This window comes from Lemur catta, chromosome 7 (assembly GCF_020740605.2).
Source record: "Lemur catta isolate mLemCat1 chromosome 7, mLemCat1.pri, whole genome shotgun sequence".
In the NCBI taxonomy this organism is placed as follows: Eukaryota; Metazoa; Chordata; class Mammalia; order Primates; family Lemuridae; genus Lemur; species Lemur catta.
Window position 1 is genome coordinate 72,651,623 of NC_059134.1, and position 18,842 is coordinate 72,670,464.

The window sequence follows — 18,842 nt, forward strand, 5'->3', positions numbered from 1 at the left end:
CTACAGGCAAGTGCCACTATATCCAGGTAGTCTCACCATGTGGCCCAGGCTGGTCTTGAACTTCTGGCCTCAAGTGATCCTCCTGCCTTGGCCTCCAAAGCGCTGGGATTATAGGCATGAGCCACCACATCCGGCCAGCTGGTAAAATATTTTCAACCCTATATTCCCAAATATGGCATTTATCTACATAAATATGTCTACTAATATATTAAGTATATTATAAAGTATATGTAAATTTTTAACATTGAGATAGAAAAATAACATTTCAAATTTTATTTATTGATATAAAAACCTTTTTGTTCTTATTAAAACTTATTTTAACAATATATTTTTAGTGAAATCAATGTGAATTGAATGTATTTTTTTCTTAATCTTGGCTTAGCACTTTGCTATATACCAAGAGGTAGGTACTATTCTCATTTTATAGATGAGACAACTGAACTTTGAGAGATATATAATCTGACAAATGTCAGAGCTACAATGTGGCAGAGCTAAGATGCAAACTTCCATCTTTTGAACTCTGAAACCAGTGCTTTTAACCAATATATTCTGAGAAAGGAAGCAATCAGAGAAAACAAATTTATCTTCAAGTGTAAATCAAAGACAAAGAATAACTTCTTCTGATCCATATGTATGAATCTGAATGTTATTTGCTTATTTAATCTCATTGATATAATCAGTTGCAATCTCTGTATGACTTTGGGAAAGTCATTTAACTTACTTGAATCTTAGTTTCCCAATATGTAAAATGAGGGACTTGGACTTCAAGGTGCAAAAAGCATTAAAATTCTGGGACTCAAAAACAAGAGCAAATAAGGCAAACACCTATGCAGAATAAGCAGACCTTTGCTGATCTCCACATTAGGCAGGTTGAAGATGTCAAGGTCCATCGTCCCTCCTTTAGTTCCTTCTGAAAGGTCTAAGAGGACCAGCCTGTCTGCTATTCCCTGTATAGTACAATAAGAAAAACAACAGCATTACACTGGGCATAGCCAGTTACTCAGTTTAAATTCATTCAAAAATGAGAGCTGAAGGAGAATACACAGGCATCATGTGCTGTCTTAAGAAGGAAAAGTAACACAATAGAAACAAAAGTCACATGCAAGCAAGAAATTATTGTGAACTTGAATAATGTGATCCTTTAGCCCTGACTACTGAAAACTGAGATCTAATAGAGCTTAACTCAGAACTCACAGATTGCAGGTTTCTATTGATGGGATGACTAATGAAGATGGCTTGGTGCACTCAGTAAATTTGCTACTGCTGTTAAGTTCATGTTTCCATTTTGATGTCATAATTTTCATTCTGAAAGAGTTTAGAGTGATCTTTGGGTCTATCTTAGCACCTTATTTCTAGCATGAAAGTCAAAACTAATGCCAGCTTTCTCTTTAAAAAAAAAAAGGATACTATTATAGCTATAAATCTAAACACAAATCCTATTATCATGTAGGACCCTCCCCAGAGATCTCATGGAAAATATTCTAAATGTCTACAAATGGCTTCCTGGGTGGCATGATGGGCTGACTGTAAATAGTATTAATAGCATGGAAACTCCTAAGAGTCTGTTTTCCTTTGTGGAAGGTCTTTCTCCAAAGTAGCAGGAGATCTAAGGATCTCTCTTAGGATGCAGGGGCAACAGTACCCAGGGATCTATCAGATTATTGGGCAGAAACAGAGGAAACAGCTAAGAAAACAACCCTGGTATACTATTTATTGGCTATGTAACACTGGGAAAGTCATTGAACTCAGCCTTATTTCATGTGGTTGGGAGGATGAATTAGGTGACACAGGGCTGGCGTATAGTCCTCTCTAAATCATAGTATTAATTTTATTATTGTTAACCACACTCATAAGGAAAATGCAAAGAAAACTACAAGTTATCACTTACATTTATAACACACAAAGATCCAAGAGTTTAACAGTAGTTGTGGGAAAACAGGTATTCTCATACAATATGGGTGTGAGAATAAACTGGCATAATTGATATAAGGGATAATTTGATAATTTCTATCAAAAATTTAAAACATTATTAAATTTAAAAACTCCTTTAATCCAGTCTCATTCATAGAAATTATCCTACATGTTTATTAGTACATGGGTAAATTGATACAATATGTATAAGGATATTCATTAAAAATATTAAAATGACTAGAAATGCCAAAATGTTCATCAATAATAACAATAATTAGTATAACACAGTGGTTTAGAGCAGAGCTTTTCAAGCTTTAATGGATCACCACTTAATGGATCAGGGAAGCATTTGGATCACCAGAGATTTTATTAAAATCCATATTTTGCTTCAGTAGGTGTGGGATGAGGCCTGGAATTACGTATTGCTAACAAGATCTCAGGTGATGGCAATGCTATTGATCTGAAAGCCACACTTTGAGGAGCACGGATCTACAATACAGGCTCTGGTAAACACATTACCTGACTTCAAATCCTGGCTTCACCATTTATTAACAGTGTGACTTTGGGCAAGTTGGGTAATTTCCCTATGCCTTGCTTCCTTCATTTGTAAAATGGCAATAATAAGAGTGCCTAAGCAACAGGGTTGTTGTAAAAATGAGTATAGTGTTTAGACAAGGGCCCGGCACCTAGCAAGCATTCAGTAAAGGTTAGTTATTGCTGCTACTATCACCACCACTACTTTTACCACTGTTATGACTGTTGTTATTGTTGCATTATTTGAATACTGTTCCTTTTATTAAAATATTAACGTTTAAAAAGAAAAATGGAAAAAATTTTCCACCCAGACAGTTCACAAATAATGACAGACTCTTCTAACAGAACATGACTTTAAGGTGCCTTCCTGTGCTTATCAAAAATTGACAAATAATTATAAATAAAATTAATAAAACTCAGTACTGCCAGGGATGTCAAAAATCAGGTTGATGTGCCTGTTATTATTTTTCTTTTTTGAGACACAGTCTCACTCTGTTGCCCAGGCTAGAGTGCAGTGGCGTCAGCCTAGCTCACAGCAACCTCAAAGTCCTGGGCTCAAGCAATCCTTCTGCTTCAGCCTCCCTAGTAGCTGAGACTACGGGCATGTGCCACCATGTCTGGCTAATTTTTGCTATATAGTTTTAGTTGTCCAGCTAAGTTCTTTCTATTTTTAGTAGAGACAGGGTCTTGCTATTGCTCAGGCTGGTCTTAAACTCCTGAGCTCAAATGATCCACCCGCCTCGGCCTCCCAGAGTGCTAGGATTACAGGCGTGAGCCAATGCACCTGGCCTTGCATGTTATTATTGGCAGCATAAATGAGTTCTGTCTTTCTAAAGAGCAATCTAACAATATGTAATAAGTACCATAAAAACCTTTCATGCCCTCTGACTCACTAGTACTATTTTGAGATTATGTACAACTCCCCCAAAAACTTCAGATTAGAAAATAAGCAATTTACAAAGTAATATTATACTAGCATTTTATTTAGTAACAAAAGAACTGAAAATAACTCAAATTCCAATTAAGAGGTAACAGTGTATTCAGATGGAGGGCGGAGAAAATAGAATTATAATATGCCAAAAGTTAGCATATAGAGTTCTAAGCAGCCAGCTTTAAAAATTGTCTAGCTCCCTGGATATAATTTAATTATGTGCTGAAGCAGAACCTACCTCTAAAATATATGGGTCTTCAATGGGAGAGGAAGAATTTGAATGGCAAAACAATCAAATTTAAATAGAAAAGAAAAACTAATACCAGCCACCAAATAAACTTATAGAGAGACAGCTATTCTATTCTGGGCTACATTTCTCAAATGATACAAGACATGCTGTTACTATGATACTGGGCTGTGCAGGGAGGTGGGCAGGTCTTTTGAACCTCTCTAGAAGGAGATTTAAGACTTTCTGTAAACAATTTATATAGAGAAGATCTAGTAAAAAGGACTGACAAAAAAAAAAATCCTAAACTAGTGTAAAATATCAACTCAGAAATTATGATCCTAAAAGAAAGTAATTATACAAGCAAAGTAATCCTTAAAATAAAAAGCTAATTTTAGAAGGAGCTAAAATTAAGTATTATATTAAATAAGAGTTTAATTAAAGTGGCATGACTCAGAACACATAAAAGAATTCATTTGTGACTAAGTCAGATGAATGTCAAGTTGAGGTTTCCCTTGGATCAGGATGAGCCCATTGTTCAAATCATTTTTTCAAAGATTATTCCATGACTAACTACTAATTAAGAGGCAACATCACTGATGAGAGCTTTCAGCTATGTTTCTGTCAACTTGCTAAATATATTTTGAGGCAAAAATGAGGTTTTCTTTAAATGACAAAATGAAGCCATTATTTTTTGTATGTTAAACACAAACTGCCTAAAAATGTAGCACTACGATAAATGTATTTATAGCCACTATGCTTACGTACCTTCGCTGAAATTGCTAATGTGCAGGCAATACCCAACTCTCCACCTCCAACCACAGTAATTTTATCAACTGTTTTATTCTCATGATTTGCCCAGCTCTTTGAATTTATGTCTGAGACGCCTAGAAAGAAAAGCGGATTATTCTGAGTACTAAAAATAATATCAAAAATCTTTTTAGCATCTTTTAAAAAAATATACCAGGCTTCAATAGCTCAGACAGAAAACATGGTGCTAGTTCATAATGAGCCTTGAAAAATACTTATTGAACAAATGAATGCAAGAAAGACAGGAGTCTCCTATTAAATATTCTACTAAATAGAAATTATCCTTTTAAAAAGAAAGTATGTTTCCCAACATTTTAAAAGTATAAGACTCTAAAAGAGTAGGATTTCCATAATTCTGAAAAACATTCTGACTCTTATTGCTGTGGTCTACAATACAAAAAAAAGTCTAACACCTCCCTAAACTTTTCCAAGCGTGAGTATTTGGCTTTATCCTCAATGAAAAGCAACGAGAATCATAGATCTAGTCCTATATACTGAATAAGCCAAAAAGCTAAATAAACATATAATGAAAAAGATTTGGGATCATTAAAACATATCAAGTGGTTTTGGGAAAACACAGGATTTTATCTGTCAGTTAAAAGCCTAAGTTTTTACATTTTAAGAAACCATATTTATGGGAACCATATGTAATACCTTATGATAAATGCATGGGAATTTTTTATTCAAAACAGATATATACATACACACATATATATGTGTGTGTATATATATATATATATATATATATACACACACACATACACACACACTTTTTGTTGTTGTTGTTGAGACAGGGTCTCCCTTCACCCAAGCTGGACTGCAGTGTCACTAATGTAGTAGCTCACTGCAACCTCAACCTCCCGGGCTCAAGCAATTTTCCCACCTCAGCCTCCTGAGTAGCTGGAACTACAGGCATGTGCCACCATACCTTGCTTATTTTTTAAATCATTTTTTTTTTGTAGAGACAGAGTCTTGCTATGTTGCCCAGGCCAGTCTCAAACCCTTGGCCTCAAGTGGTCCTCCTGCCTCAGCCTCCCAAAGTGCTGGGATTATAGGCATGAACCACTGTACCTGGCCGACACACATAATTTATAAAAATCAAGTAGCAGAGAGTAAGGATTTTAGTGGGAAATCGTAAATGCATAACTCTCAAGGCAATCGGACAAAAAATACAAACCTTCAGTGATTTTTGCAATATAGGCTAGCAAGTCTACCTGCCGTGCCTCATCAGATGATGGCAGAGAATATAGAGGAAGTTCCTCTTGAAACTTGGCAATCATTTCTTTAATTAATCCAACAATGACAGATTTAGGCTGCAGAATTCACAGAAAAGGAAAAGTTACACAAATATTTTGCTAAAGAATACTAGCTTTTTAATCCATACAGTGTTATAGAGTTAGCCAAAAGGAATATTTGATCATGTTGTCATTTTTTGAAAACTACCCTACAAATTATGTGATACTTTTAACTGAAAAATAAAGGGAGAAAAATGCTAAATCAATACCTCTCAAAAGTAGGACAATAGCATGAATGTACTTAGTAGCAGAATACCTAGGTTTGGGAACTATCTCCTTTTTTTTTTAAACTTTTAATTTTGAAATCATTTCAGACTTATAGAAAAGGTGCAAAAATAGTACATATACTCTTCACCCAGATTACTCAAATGTTAACATTTTATAACATTTGCTTTTTTAGTTTCTTTGTATTTATAGCTTTTCTGAAACAACTGAGAATAAATTGCAGACATGATACCCCACTACCCCTACTTTAGTGTATATTTCCTAAAAGAAAAAAAAAAGACATTTCTCCTACATAGCTATTAATATTATCAAATCAGAAAATTAACACTGATAAAATATGATCTAATCTAGTACTGCTTTCTTTTAATTTAACTGGTTAAGCAACATTGGTGAAATTCACTTAACCTTTCTGAGCTTCGGTGTCATCAGTAATACAATGTGAATAATAAATCCCAAATGACTGGTATTCGAAACAAATGAGCTAATGCTTTCAAACTTAAACTGAGTGTAAAACATTTTTATTATTAGGAATATTTAATAGAATGCTCATTTAAAAAGTAATTAATTTCTCAGAGTCTCAGTTTCATTATTTATAAATTAAGACGAGGCCACTAGAGTCAAAAACTCAAATACCTTGAGGAACTAAGTGGATAACATTAACTGTGTGAAGCTTCTAAGTACAAGAAAATCTGGAGAGATGGTTATTTTGGCAAATTGGAAAAAGCATGTCTATAAGGCATTCAAATTCATACTAAGAACAAAACAAAACAAAACAAGGTAAAACAAAACCACTGTGCTATTCAAAAAAAATTCTGTGGGCCTAATACAGCCCCTCTGAACCTCTTGAGGAAACTACAATCCCTAGCCTGGATGACCTCTAGATTCCTTCTAGCTCCAAAATTCCATATAATTACACCACAAAATTGTAATTCCAACTGCATGTGGAACTTAAAGGTACTGTGGTACTTTTAAATAGGGCAATTTAAATAATGTAGTGTCTTTTTAGAACTAGTTTTAGCTTTTAATAAAGAGGCTCAGAATAATAAAATGAAATAAATACTGTCTAAACTGAAATCAAATGCAACCTCAACTAAATTATAAGACTATCTCTGAGCATTTATTAAACAAACAAACAAACAAAATTATGAATTTGCCAATGAAAACCAGAGAGAAGAAACAGGATACACGAATTCCCGTAACAGGGCACAGATGTCAAAATACTGCTTGAGGATAAAGAAAAAAAGGTAACAATGGCTGAAGGAGATAAACAGACAATTCAAAAAGGAAGAAACATACATGATTGATAAATATATGAAAAAGATTTCAATTTCTCAACCAAACTGAAAATTAAGAGTAAGACACCATTTTTGTTCTTTTCAATTGACAAATTTTTATTATGTCCCTTTATCACATTTAACTGGCAATCTTATTTATTAACTAATGAAAATAACGCACAAGTTAATAAAGTAAAAATTCAACCCCCACTACTGTGTGTCTTTTATTTTTTTATTTCCTTTTTTCTTCTTTTTAAAGGTTTTATATATGAAAAATATAGAAAATCATAAAACCAAAGCAAAATGCATTCATAATTACACAACTTTTCATGAGATTCTATAAAGTAAGAAGTGATAATCCTAATTGCATCCTTTACTCCAACCTCACTCAACTCTGATACATCCGTGTCCTTCAGTCTTATAACCTTCTGGGCACATATATACATATATTATAAATTATTGTTTTATGAAGTTTTTAATTAGTTACAAAAATGAGAGCATACTGTATATTTGTCTAAGTCAATGTATAAGCAAAATGTGTAAGCAAAGGTTTGTTTTGTTTTAATGATACTACATTCTATTAGAGCAAGGGTATTGTAAAATAGGTACCCTATGACACTGATTTCTTTTCTTTTCTTTTTGAGACAGAGTCTCACTCTGTTGCCAGGGCTAGTGTGCTGTGGCATCAGCCTAGCTCACAGCAACCTCAGACTCCTGGGCTTAAGCGATCCTCCTGCCTCAGCCTCTCGAGTAGCTGGGACTACAGGCACACACCACCACACTCAACTAATTTTTTCTGTTTTTTTAGTCACCCAGCTAATTTTTTCTATTTTTAGTATAAATAGGGTCTCACTCTTGCTCAGGCTGGTCTCGAACTCCTGAGCTCAAGGGATCCTCCCACCTCGGCCTCCTAGAGTGCTAGGATTGACTTCTATTGATGGTAGAAATACAACATTTTGTTGACCTTTTTAGAGGCCAATTTGGTAATACATAAGAAAACTTTTAAAATTTTGAAAATCTTTGATTTAAGAGTTCTATTTCTAGAGATTTATTATTAGGATATTGTTAAAGATACATAAGATAAACACAAACATTTACATTTAAAGATGGTCATCATTAAATTTTTTACACTAGAGCAATTTGTAAATACATTATGTAATATCCTTAGGCTGGATCATCAGGCAACCATTAAAAACTACATATTTTGAAAACAGTTTAACATGGAGAAGTGCTCAATATAATGGCAGATGAAAAATGCAGGATATAAAATTGTACAACGTGAGGACTCAAAACAAACTATTGTTATATATATCAATGTGGATGAATTTTAAAAACTTAATGTCAGTTAAAATAAAGCATGTCACAGAAGATTACATACAGTATGATTCAACTTACATAAAGGCCAAAAACAGGCAACACTACTAATATATATATTATTTTAGTATTTTTATATATATATGCATATATAAAAATGAAACATAGGAATCTTTAATAGGGAGGGACTAGGAAATAATGCCCTTATCTCTTGTTAGTAGCTTTTCATGTACTTTCTCAAGCACCAGGTGACTATAAAAAGAGAGCGAGGAAACAACAGTTGCCTCCCAAATCTGGAAAAAGCAGCTTTGTACAGGCTGTTATCATTAGGGTTCTGGGACTCGGGTGACCCTAGAGAGCTCAATTTCAAATTATTTTCAAAGACCATATGAAGAATATCATTGAAATAAAATGCAGTATTATACTTATTTGTACCATCAGAATCAAAGATAAATATTCAGAAAAATACAGTAAAAGCTTTTTGAAGAAAATTGAAATTGGTCTTACATGGCTCCAGTTTTGGAGATAGGGCAAGTATATTCTGCCTTGAGCATCCACATGTTTTCCAACTGAGATCCCCATATTTGCAGTCGGCTTCAAGAAGCAAATGGGGGGAGCAAAAGGGTGAGAATCCAAAATCCAGAAACGAATTGGTATGTTATATGTATTACCTACGTGAGACAAAATAAACACATCTTCAAACAATAATGAAGGATATAAATTGTATTTATGATATGGCTTGGTGGCATTTTAAGAAACATGTAGTCAAGTTTATATATATAGGATTGATGTAAAACAAAGCCTATTTCTCCCACTGCATCCACATTCACATTGGAACTTTGTTCCTATTAGAGTGTCAGTATAATACTTACATAAGGTTAATTAAGACAATCACCAACTTATCCAATTCAATTCAATAAATACTTACAGTACCTACTGTGCCAGAAGTTTGGGACACAGCATCTTCTCTATGTATTTTTTTTTGCCCTACACAAGCAATGTACCTTCCTTGAAAGGTAGTTGATACCTACATTGTTTTTACTTACTCTACATTGAAGTTATGTTCTTACAGATCTATTTTCCTTTTAACACTGTAAACTTCTAGATAGGATTATGTCTAATTCATTTCTATATCTCCAGCATCAAGTAATAGTGCCTAACATAGTAGGTGCTTAATAAACATTTCTTATATAAATAAGAATGATCAAAGAAATGAAAAATGAGAGAATGAACAAAACTGAGTTTTATACCTGCCCTAAAGATCAACAATTACAGATACTATAACATACAGAGACATTGAACTTAGAGCTGAAAATAATCTTAACAATCACCTATCCAGTGATTCTTAAATTTTAGTGTATATCAGAATTACCTGAAGAACCTAAACATATGCCGATCCTGAGACTCATCTCCAGAGATTGAGACTTAGTAGATGTGGGATGGGGCCCAAAAATCTGCATTTTAAACAGTCTTAAACATATCTACACCCACACATACACACTCCAGAAGATTTTGGTGCAAATGATCTATATATCTTTTTTTTTTTTTTTTTTGAGACAGAGTCTCGCTCTGTTGCCCGGGCTAGAGTGAGTGCCGTGGCATCATCCTAGCTCACAGCAACCTCAAACTCCTGGGCTCAAGCGATCCTCCTGCCTCAGCCTCCTGAGTAGCTGGGACTACAGGCATGCGCCACCATGCCTGGCTAATTTTTTTCTATATATATTTTAGTTGGCCAGATAATTTTCTTTCTATTTTTAGTAGAGACGGGGGTCTCGCTCTTGCTCAGGCTGGTCTCGAACTTCTGACCTCGAGCGATCCACCCGCCTCGGCCTCCCAGAGTGCTAGGATTACAGGCGTGAGCCACCACGCCCGGCCTATATATCTTTTTAAACATTAAAAGAAACACCACTTTCTGGAAGCACTCAGTATCCTCATTTTATAGAAAAGGAAGTAGGCTCTGTACATGATAACTTCAAGGTTAAAAAACTATTATACTTAAGAACAGAGCTAAGATAGGAACTTGAGTGCATGCTCCTCCAATTTTAACCATGTATGTCATGCCTACCAAGAGCAAAAATCTTTGACTGCGTGCTTGCCAGGAAGCCCAAAGCTAAACCTAATATAAACCTAGGGGCCCAGTGCAGTGGCTCACACCTGTAATCCTAGCACTTTGGGAGGCCAAGGGGGAAGGATCGCTTGCGGCCAGGAGTTTGAGACCAGCCTGAACAACACAGCAAGACCCCATCTCTATGAAAAATAGAAAAAATAACCAGGTATGGTGGTACCCCTATAGTCCCAGCTACTCGGGAGGCTGAGGCAGGAGGATCTCTTGAGCCCAAGAATTCAAGGATGCAGTGAGCTATGATGACCCCCACTGCACTTTAGCCTGGGTGACAGAGCGAGGCACTGTCTTAAAAAAAAAAAAAAAATTAAAAAACCCAAACAAATAAAGAAACAAAACCATCTAACCTTAAACGAGAAATGTGATAAGTTACCTTAGCTGTTCTATTATAGCTCTTGATATTTATTCCTGCTTTCATAGTCTAATTGCATGTCTTTCACTGTACTTAAGGACGTGGCTGCTCAGGAGCAAGAATGCCTAGGTTCAAATCCCAGTTCCACAGATTGCCAGCTATATGACTTTAGGCAAGTTACTTACCTACCCTGTGCCTCAATTCCTTCCATTATAAAATGAGGATAATAGTTCCTAATCTCATGCAGTTGTGATAAAATTAATGTATATAAAATGCTTGGAACAGTGCAAGACATGGTAAGTACATACTACGAAGGGTAATTTTTACCTCACACCTATTTTGGAAATAGGCCAGATATAAAAAATAAATAGTTCTCCTTTTCACTACAGTCCTTTTCTCACTAAGGAAATCCTGCTTCCACTGACAGCTACTTTTTTCATCTTGGTTTTGTCTTCCCCTAAGCACGACAGCTGTGTCTGCGCATTAGAAATACTTAAGGAACTTCATACATCAATATCCTGGCCACACCCCCAAAGCGTCAATGGGATGGAGTCTGGACATTTTTAAAAAACTTCCTATGTAATGCTAATAATGTGCAACCAGGATTGAAAATTAATATATTATTTAGCACCTAGAAGTGTCTCTAATACCTATGGGTCTACTGATTTTATACTGGCCATTCTCAGAACCATACTCCTCTTCTGCTTTTGTCTAAGTATTTACAATATGGTTATGGGCACACCCATAGCTGCTGGTCCAGATAACCCTATGACTACAAAGTCTTGTAATCACAGCACCACAAGGTGACCGACAGGTACCAAGACACTCCATGACATTCCTCCAGAAATTATTGTCTAATATGTGGTGTACTCTAAACTAGTGTTTTTCAACTGTTAGTCACAATAAGTGGGCCATGAAATTAGTTTAATGGGCTGCAAACAATATTTTTAAATGGAATTAAACAAAAAATAGAAAGCATGACAGGTAGTATGGTATTTCAGTTATATATATACACACACACACATATATATGCCAGCTAACAATATAAAAGTATTTCTTGTTGTGGGTCACAGTTGAACCATTTGAAAGCCACTGTTCTAGGCCATATAAAAACATTTTTTTAAATGTTTACTAATATTGCTGGAGTGGTAGCCCAAACCCTGATGGGCCACTTACTTCTATTAATCATTACACATTAAAGAAAAGGAAAGAAATGTCTACTGACAGTATCCCCCTGACTGATCAATGCCCCTCCCCAGCAGTGTTTGTGGACTTTAACAGCCCATGCCTGGTGAAGCACCTGGCGACCCTGATGCCCGTGCCTAACTGGTAAGGTTTCACTACTGGTATTCTCTAGTCTCTTCTTCCTTCCCTCCTTCCCATCAGCACATGCCCTTTCTCCCAATGTGCCCATCTAAGTTTTAGTAATTCATTGCTGGAGAGTTAGAACTCCTGATGCAGAGTCCTCAGATTTAAAGGAATCATATCACAAAGAATGTAATTTAAATTAGATGTAAATAAAAATTAGATAGGTGTGATCTTATTAAGATGATACATATCTCTAAAGAATGGGTGTATGAGGAAAAAATGTCATCATGACTTTAACATAACCTAGGTGGGTAAGAAACAATACAGAAAGTTTTGACAGGTATTCACAAGGAAATATTAACAGAAGTTTCACCTGGGAAATAGGACTGGGTGGGGGGTTAGACACAGGCTTCACCTCATCCCTTCCCAACTGTTTAAATTTTTTAGCATGAGGATATACTATCATTACACTAATAAAACTAGTTAAAGAGAGTAATAAAGGCAGACAAATAATAGACAACATTTACTGAGTATTTACTATGTGCCAGGCACTATGCCAAGAGCTTTACTTACTGTAATTCATTTATACTTCACAACTCTGAGATAGGCTCTATTATTGGCCCGTTTTACAGATGAGAAAGTTAATACATTCTGACCTTCTGATCAGCAGGAAATAACTAGTGTGCATTCACAATGAGTTGATATAATTCTAGTCAAAAGTAAAGGAAAAAAAGAAAAAGAAAAGTGTACTGCAAAAAAAAGGCACTGCAGTCAGTATTACTACCTTGGGGAAGGCCTGAGCATCAGAATCAATGATGTTGCTTAATGCAGGACAGGCAGAGTGCCAACAAAGGGCATCTAACCGATCGTATTAAGATAACCTTTCTGCCCCGATGTTATCTCACCACACTGCCCCAGAAACTGAAATGCTACTAAGCGGTAATTCATTTAAATTCATAAGCTCCTCTGTTAATACGCGACTACCCTTGAAATCATCAGGGTGGGTGAGAATTGTCTTTCATACCTCAGAATGAATTATCTTAATCAGTTTCCTTTCCTCTTCTTTTACCTTTCTTTCTAACATCTAACCAAGATAAATGCAAAATACAAGTAATGGGGGAACAGGTCTGAGTAAAGTTCTCTAGGCAGCCAGAAAGCAGCCTGAGAATTTGGTTGGGGAGGAACAAGGAAGGAAAAGAAAAATCCACTCTATCCCTGTTCTGCCCACCTCATTCCATAATCTCTACATGGAAACCATGGCTAGCTGCTTTCATCTCCAACCAGGTTTCTATGCATAAAAACAATCTGAATTTCTAAGCGTCTCCTGAGTGCCTACCATTGCCAAAAGAAGTGTCATGGTGGGTCATACACAGAGGCAGAACAAAACGTGAGTGCACCTCTAGCAACAAGTCATCATTTGGAGGGAAGGGGGAGGGTAGGTGATGATCTAGGAGCTACCATAAAGAAGCACGTGGCTGGGTGAGGTGGCTCACGCCTGTAATCCTAGCACTCTGGGAGGCTAAGGCGGGCAGATCGTTTGAGCTCAGGAGTTCGAGACCAGCCTGAGCAAGAGCGACCCCGTCTCCATTAAAAATAGAAAGAAATTATATGGACTAAAAATATATAGAAAAAATTAGTGGGGCATGGTGGCTCATGCCTGTAGTCCCAGCTACTCAGGAGGCTGAGGCAGGAGGATCCCTTGAGCCCAGGAGTTTGAGGTTGCTGTGAGCTAGGCTGATGCCACGGCACTCTAGCTCAGGCAACAGAGTGAGACTCTGTCTCAAAAAAAAAAAAAAAAAAAGAAGCACCTATTATTCTTTGAAAGAGTCCCCCAAAATGCAGCTTCCCGGTGTCTTCTGGGCAGTGTATTCCCACCATACAAGCTAAACCCTTTCTAAGAGACAGCAAGCTCCACTGTTCTCTCCCTATTTGGTTTCCAGATCCTTCTCAACCCTCTTTTCAGTATACCTCCACTTTCCAATGCTCATTTATTCCTAAGCCTTTCAGTCATTAATCAAATAAACTAGCTCAATCATTCAACAAATATTTACTGAAAATTTCCCACAAGCACAGCACTGTATATTAATGATTTGGGATATTATTATCCCTGGGATTATTTGCATGTTAAAAGAATGAATTTCCAACACTAATGGTAGAATTTCGAGCACCACTTCAGAGAAATATTTTAGAACCAAAGAGTCACTGGTGTTCTTTAAATCTTACCATATATAAGCAACCTTCTATGATACCTATCTGAAATGTTCGTCCTTGACTAGAACAGCCTCCTGTCAGATCAAGTTAGGTTCTGTATGAATTGCATATATGTGAAAATACTTTGAGAATGTTATAGCATAAAGAAATGTAAGTTCTTATTAAATGAACTGCTCTTTTAGAAAACTCTCACATTTTTTCAACTTCCACACTTACCCTGATACATCACAGGAATAGTGCCAGTAAAATTCAGCAGGTCTTTCTGGGAACTATCCTTAAAAACTGGAAGGAGAAAAAAGCCCCAAAACGTGCAATTAGAAGTAGAAAGAATTGTAGTAATGTATGTAAATGTGCACATGTGTGCACAATACGCATATGTACACACACATATTCTCTAAATAACATAATCTAGAAATCAGTAAATCTGTCAAAAAGGGGAATATCACTACCTGCCATTTACTTAAAAAGCAGTGAGGGTGGCTGAAAGAACACAGGACTTGGATACTGAAATCCCAAGTTCTAGGCCCACCTTCCCCACTTGGAGGCATGTGACTTTTGGTTACTTTAATCTCTTTAATCTTCAGTTTCACCATCTATAAAATATAGTAAGACTGCTTTACAAAGCTGTCATAAACATCAAATGAGATAATGTGAAAATCCTTAAGAAGTAAAATACTATAAAATGTGGAGATATTATTAAATAGTTGTCACATGTAACAAAGTTACAATCACTTTTATAATCAGAAGAAAAACTGTTAGCTTTTTTGTTTTGTTTTGTTTTAAACGCCAAGTGGCACTAGATTAGCTTTATTTTTTGAAGCAACCTTTTAGAAAGATCAACAATTATCTTGTTTGGTTTCTCTAACTCCACTATTCTCAACCTTTTTTCAACATTTATATCCCTGAAATTTCAATTTTGCTATCAATAACTGGGACACAAGGTGGAAAATCAATGCCCTAATCTCGGGACTAAATACAGAAATCACTACTTCTGGTTTCAAACAATCAAACTACTTTGGAATGTAGTCCGTTAGTATCTTAGAAACTATGCTATTTAAGCAGAGGAAGAAAAAATTCTAAATAGATTTGATAACCTGTTAGAAAGGAGAAAGAAGAAGAGGCTGTCTTAGTCTATTTAGCCTGTTATAACAAAATACCATAGACTGAGTGGTTTATAAACAATAGAAATTTATTTCTCACAGTTCTGGAGGCTGGGAAGTCTAAGATCAAGGTGCTAGCAGATTTGGTGTCTGGTGAGGACCCATTTCCTGGCTCACAAATAGCTATCTTTTCATTGTATCCTCACATGGTGGTAGGAGTAAGCTGGAAGGAGCAAGGGGTCTCTCTCAGGCCTCTTTAATAAGGCCAATCCCTTTCATGAGGGCTGTGAGAAAGAGCCTCCTAAAGTCCCCCCCTCCTAATACCATCGCTGTGTGAGTTAGGATTTCAACATATGAATTTCGGGGGACACAAAAATTCAGACTATAGCACAGGCTGACATAGAAAACCCAAGGGCCAAGAGTGTACATAAGTATAAACTATATGAGTGAAAGGTAACAATGGGTTAAGGGACCACTACATGGAAAAACCAAAATGGAAAAAGGAGTGGAAAAGGGATTGTTCCTGAGGGATAGATAATAACCCAGAAATGTGGTAAAGAAACTGTAAGTGTGAATATGCAGTATCCAATCAAATTATTTAAAAAGCCAAAATGGAAGTGATTACGATGCATGACTATCATTGTCTCCAATAAAAAATGTACATAGCCAATATTAATTCTATAGTTTGAGGGTTTAATGGCACCAGAGCTTTCTCTAGACAGGGGGAAACGAGAATAAGAATTAATTGGTACAATAAAAGCATCAAATCTGTACGATGAAGACAAACATTGTATGAGATTAAACAGTATTCAAACAGAGTGCAAGACAGACATGGGTATAAACCCCTATTCCATCTCTCTCTAGCTATGTAATCTTGAGCAAGTTAATTAAATTTTCTGAGCCTCAGTTTATCTGCAAAATGAAGACAATAATACAACATAGCTTTGGTTGTAAAAAATATGTAATATAATGTAGATAAAATATTTGGAAGCATATCTGGCACTAAACAAACAGCAGCTATTATATCCACCATTCTAGGTATTTATGTAGCACCAAATATCTAGGTGCTAATCAAAAGAGGCCAGTTGCATATGAATCAGAATCTCATAATTTCTCCCACATATACAATTAGCTATTCCTAAGCAATAGTTCAATAATTCCTCAAGATGTCTACTATATACATTTGAATTAGATACATTTTCTTAACCCAAAATAATTCAAATTTAAAACATATACATGTCTAACAAAGTTTCTCAAAACTGTGAGTTTTGACTAATTCTTGGGTCCTAAAATCTATTTAGTGAGTCTCAACTAATACTTGTTTTTAAATGGAGTGGAACTAGATAGAATAAAAGAGAAAAAATGCCAGAGTGGTCATAGTATTTTAGTTATATGCATATGGGATAATGATATAAAATGTATTTCTAACTGCAAGTTGTAGTCAGAAACTTGAAAGATAATAAAGTCTTTCTTAGATAACCAGATCCTCTCTATTAAGCGAATACGATAACTAGAACTGTGTTATTAATAATTAGAATCAACCATCTATGCGGTAGGCAGAATAAAGGTCCTCCAAATACGTACATACCCTAATCCTTGGAACCTGTGAATATGTCACCTTACTTGGCAAAGGGACTTTTTAGATGTGATTAAATTAAGGGCCCCGAGATGGGGAAATTATCCTACACTGTTGGGGTGTGTCTAATCTAATCACGTTGGTTCTTAAAATCAGAGAACCTTTCCCAGCTGTAGTCAGAGGGAGCTCTAACAAGCTCTAGGGGAGAAGAACCTTAGAGATACCCACAACTGCTGGCTTTGAAGACAGAGAAGGACCAAGAGCTAAGGAATGTGGGTGACCTCTAGAAACTGAAAGAGGCAAGGAAACAGATTATCCCCTAGAGCCTCCGGAAACAAAGACCTGTTGACATCTTGATTACAGCCAAGTCGAATTTCTGCACTTGATCTTAGCCAAAAGGCCAAGAAGCGATTAGCCAAGTTGAATTTCCAGTTAAACTTCTAAGTTACAGAAATTTGTGTTAGACTTCTAGTCTACAAAACTGTAACGTGGCAAATTTTTTTTAAGCCACTAAGTTTGTGGTAATTTGTTACACAGCAATAGAAAACTAATACAATCTATATTGTATTAACTTAAATTTCCTCAGAAATCCCAAGTCACAAAGTATAGCTCAAAATTAGAGGATAAAGGAGAGAAATAAGAAATTATGATTTTGCAGCTCTCTAGACTAATTACAGTTCAAATAATGCAGCAAAAACTAGAAGATATGGTTCTTACCGTAGGTGTCCATGGAATATCTAAAATGTGGGAAAAATATATTTACATTCTTTAGTTCTTCCACAGTTAGATCCCTGAACTTGTACTGAAAAGAGAAAAATGAGCAATGTTATAAGAATAAAGCTATGAGCAACAGATAACACTTAACTGAACATTTATTAAGTGCTAGGCTCTGAGTTTTACAAACATGAATAGAATACTTGATTTAATCTTTTGAACAACCCTATGAAGCAGGGAGGGTTTACAATTGCTCTACTTTGCAGAAGAAAACGAAAGCTAGAGAGAGAATCAAAGTAACTTGTTCAGTCAGTTAGCAAGTTAAATAGCAAAGCAAGAGCACAAACCCAGGACCTAGACCTTTAATCACTAAATCGAACTGCCTCCAAATACCTCCTGAAGGCTTAAGAAATAAGGTAGAATGAATAACACATTCACACAATCTTGAATAGCTTATTCACTTGAGACACACTGATTTTTCCTCTCCCAGCTTCCTGGTACTGCATCCTGGGTTTCAAAGGGAAAACAAAAGCATGCAAGGGTTTGCAGTCAGGTTGAGTGAACTGCCTCCTCATTTATGCAGATGTCTTCCAAGAAATACTAACTTGGCTACCTTGTGGGCAAAATCATTTAAATTCTTTAAACTTATTTTCTCATCTGCAAAAAGAAATAATACTCACCTCCTAGACTTGTGGTGAAGATTATATGAAAGGGAAAAAAGTGTATTAAGAGTCCAGATTTTATTTATTTATAAAATCCACAGATTTTATTTATGCAAATAAAATTCAGAAAACAATTGCATTTACAATAGCATCAAAAAGAATAAAATAGGCCAGGCGTGGTGGCTCAGGCCTGTAATCCTAGCACTCTGGGAGGCTAAGGAGGGAGGACTGCTCTAGGTCAGGAGTTTGAGACCAGCCTGAGCAAGAGTGAGACCCC

General features: G+C 35.9%; 1 protein-coding gene across 3 annotated transcripts in view; it reads right to left on the reverse strand.

The window, feature by feature from the left end:
• The window catches only part of UEVLD (UEV and lactate/malate dehyrogenase domains), a 37,546-nt gene that overhangs the window by 15,723 nt on the left and 2,981 nt on the right, over positions 1-18,842 (reverse strand). For all 3 annotated transcript variants that reach the window (XM_045557655.1, XM_045557654.1, XM_045557656.1), the window contains exons 2-7: positions 17,907-17,991; positions 14,730-14,795; positions 9,028-9,191; positions 5,590-5,725; positions 4,371-4,489; positions 845-947 (exon numbers count right to left, since the gene is read on the reverse strand). In XM_045557655.1, coding sequence (XP_045413611.1) covers positions 845-947; positions 4,371-4,489; positions 5,590-5,725; positions 9,028-9,191; positions 14,730-14,795; positions 17,907-17,991 — 673 coding nt within the window. The remainder of the gene's footprint in view (positions 1-844; positions 948-4,370; positions 4,490-5,589; positions 5,726-9,027; positions 9,192-14,729; positions 14,796-17,906; positions 17,992-18,842) is intronic.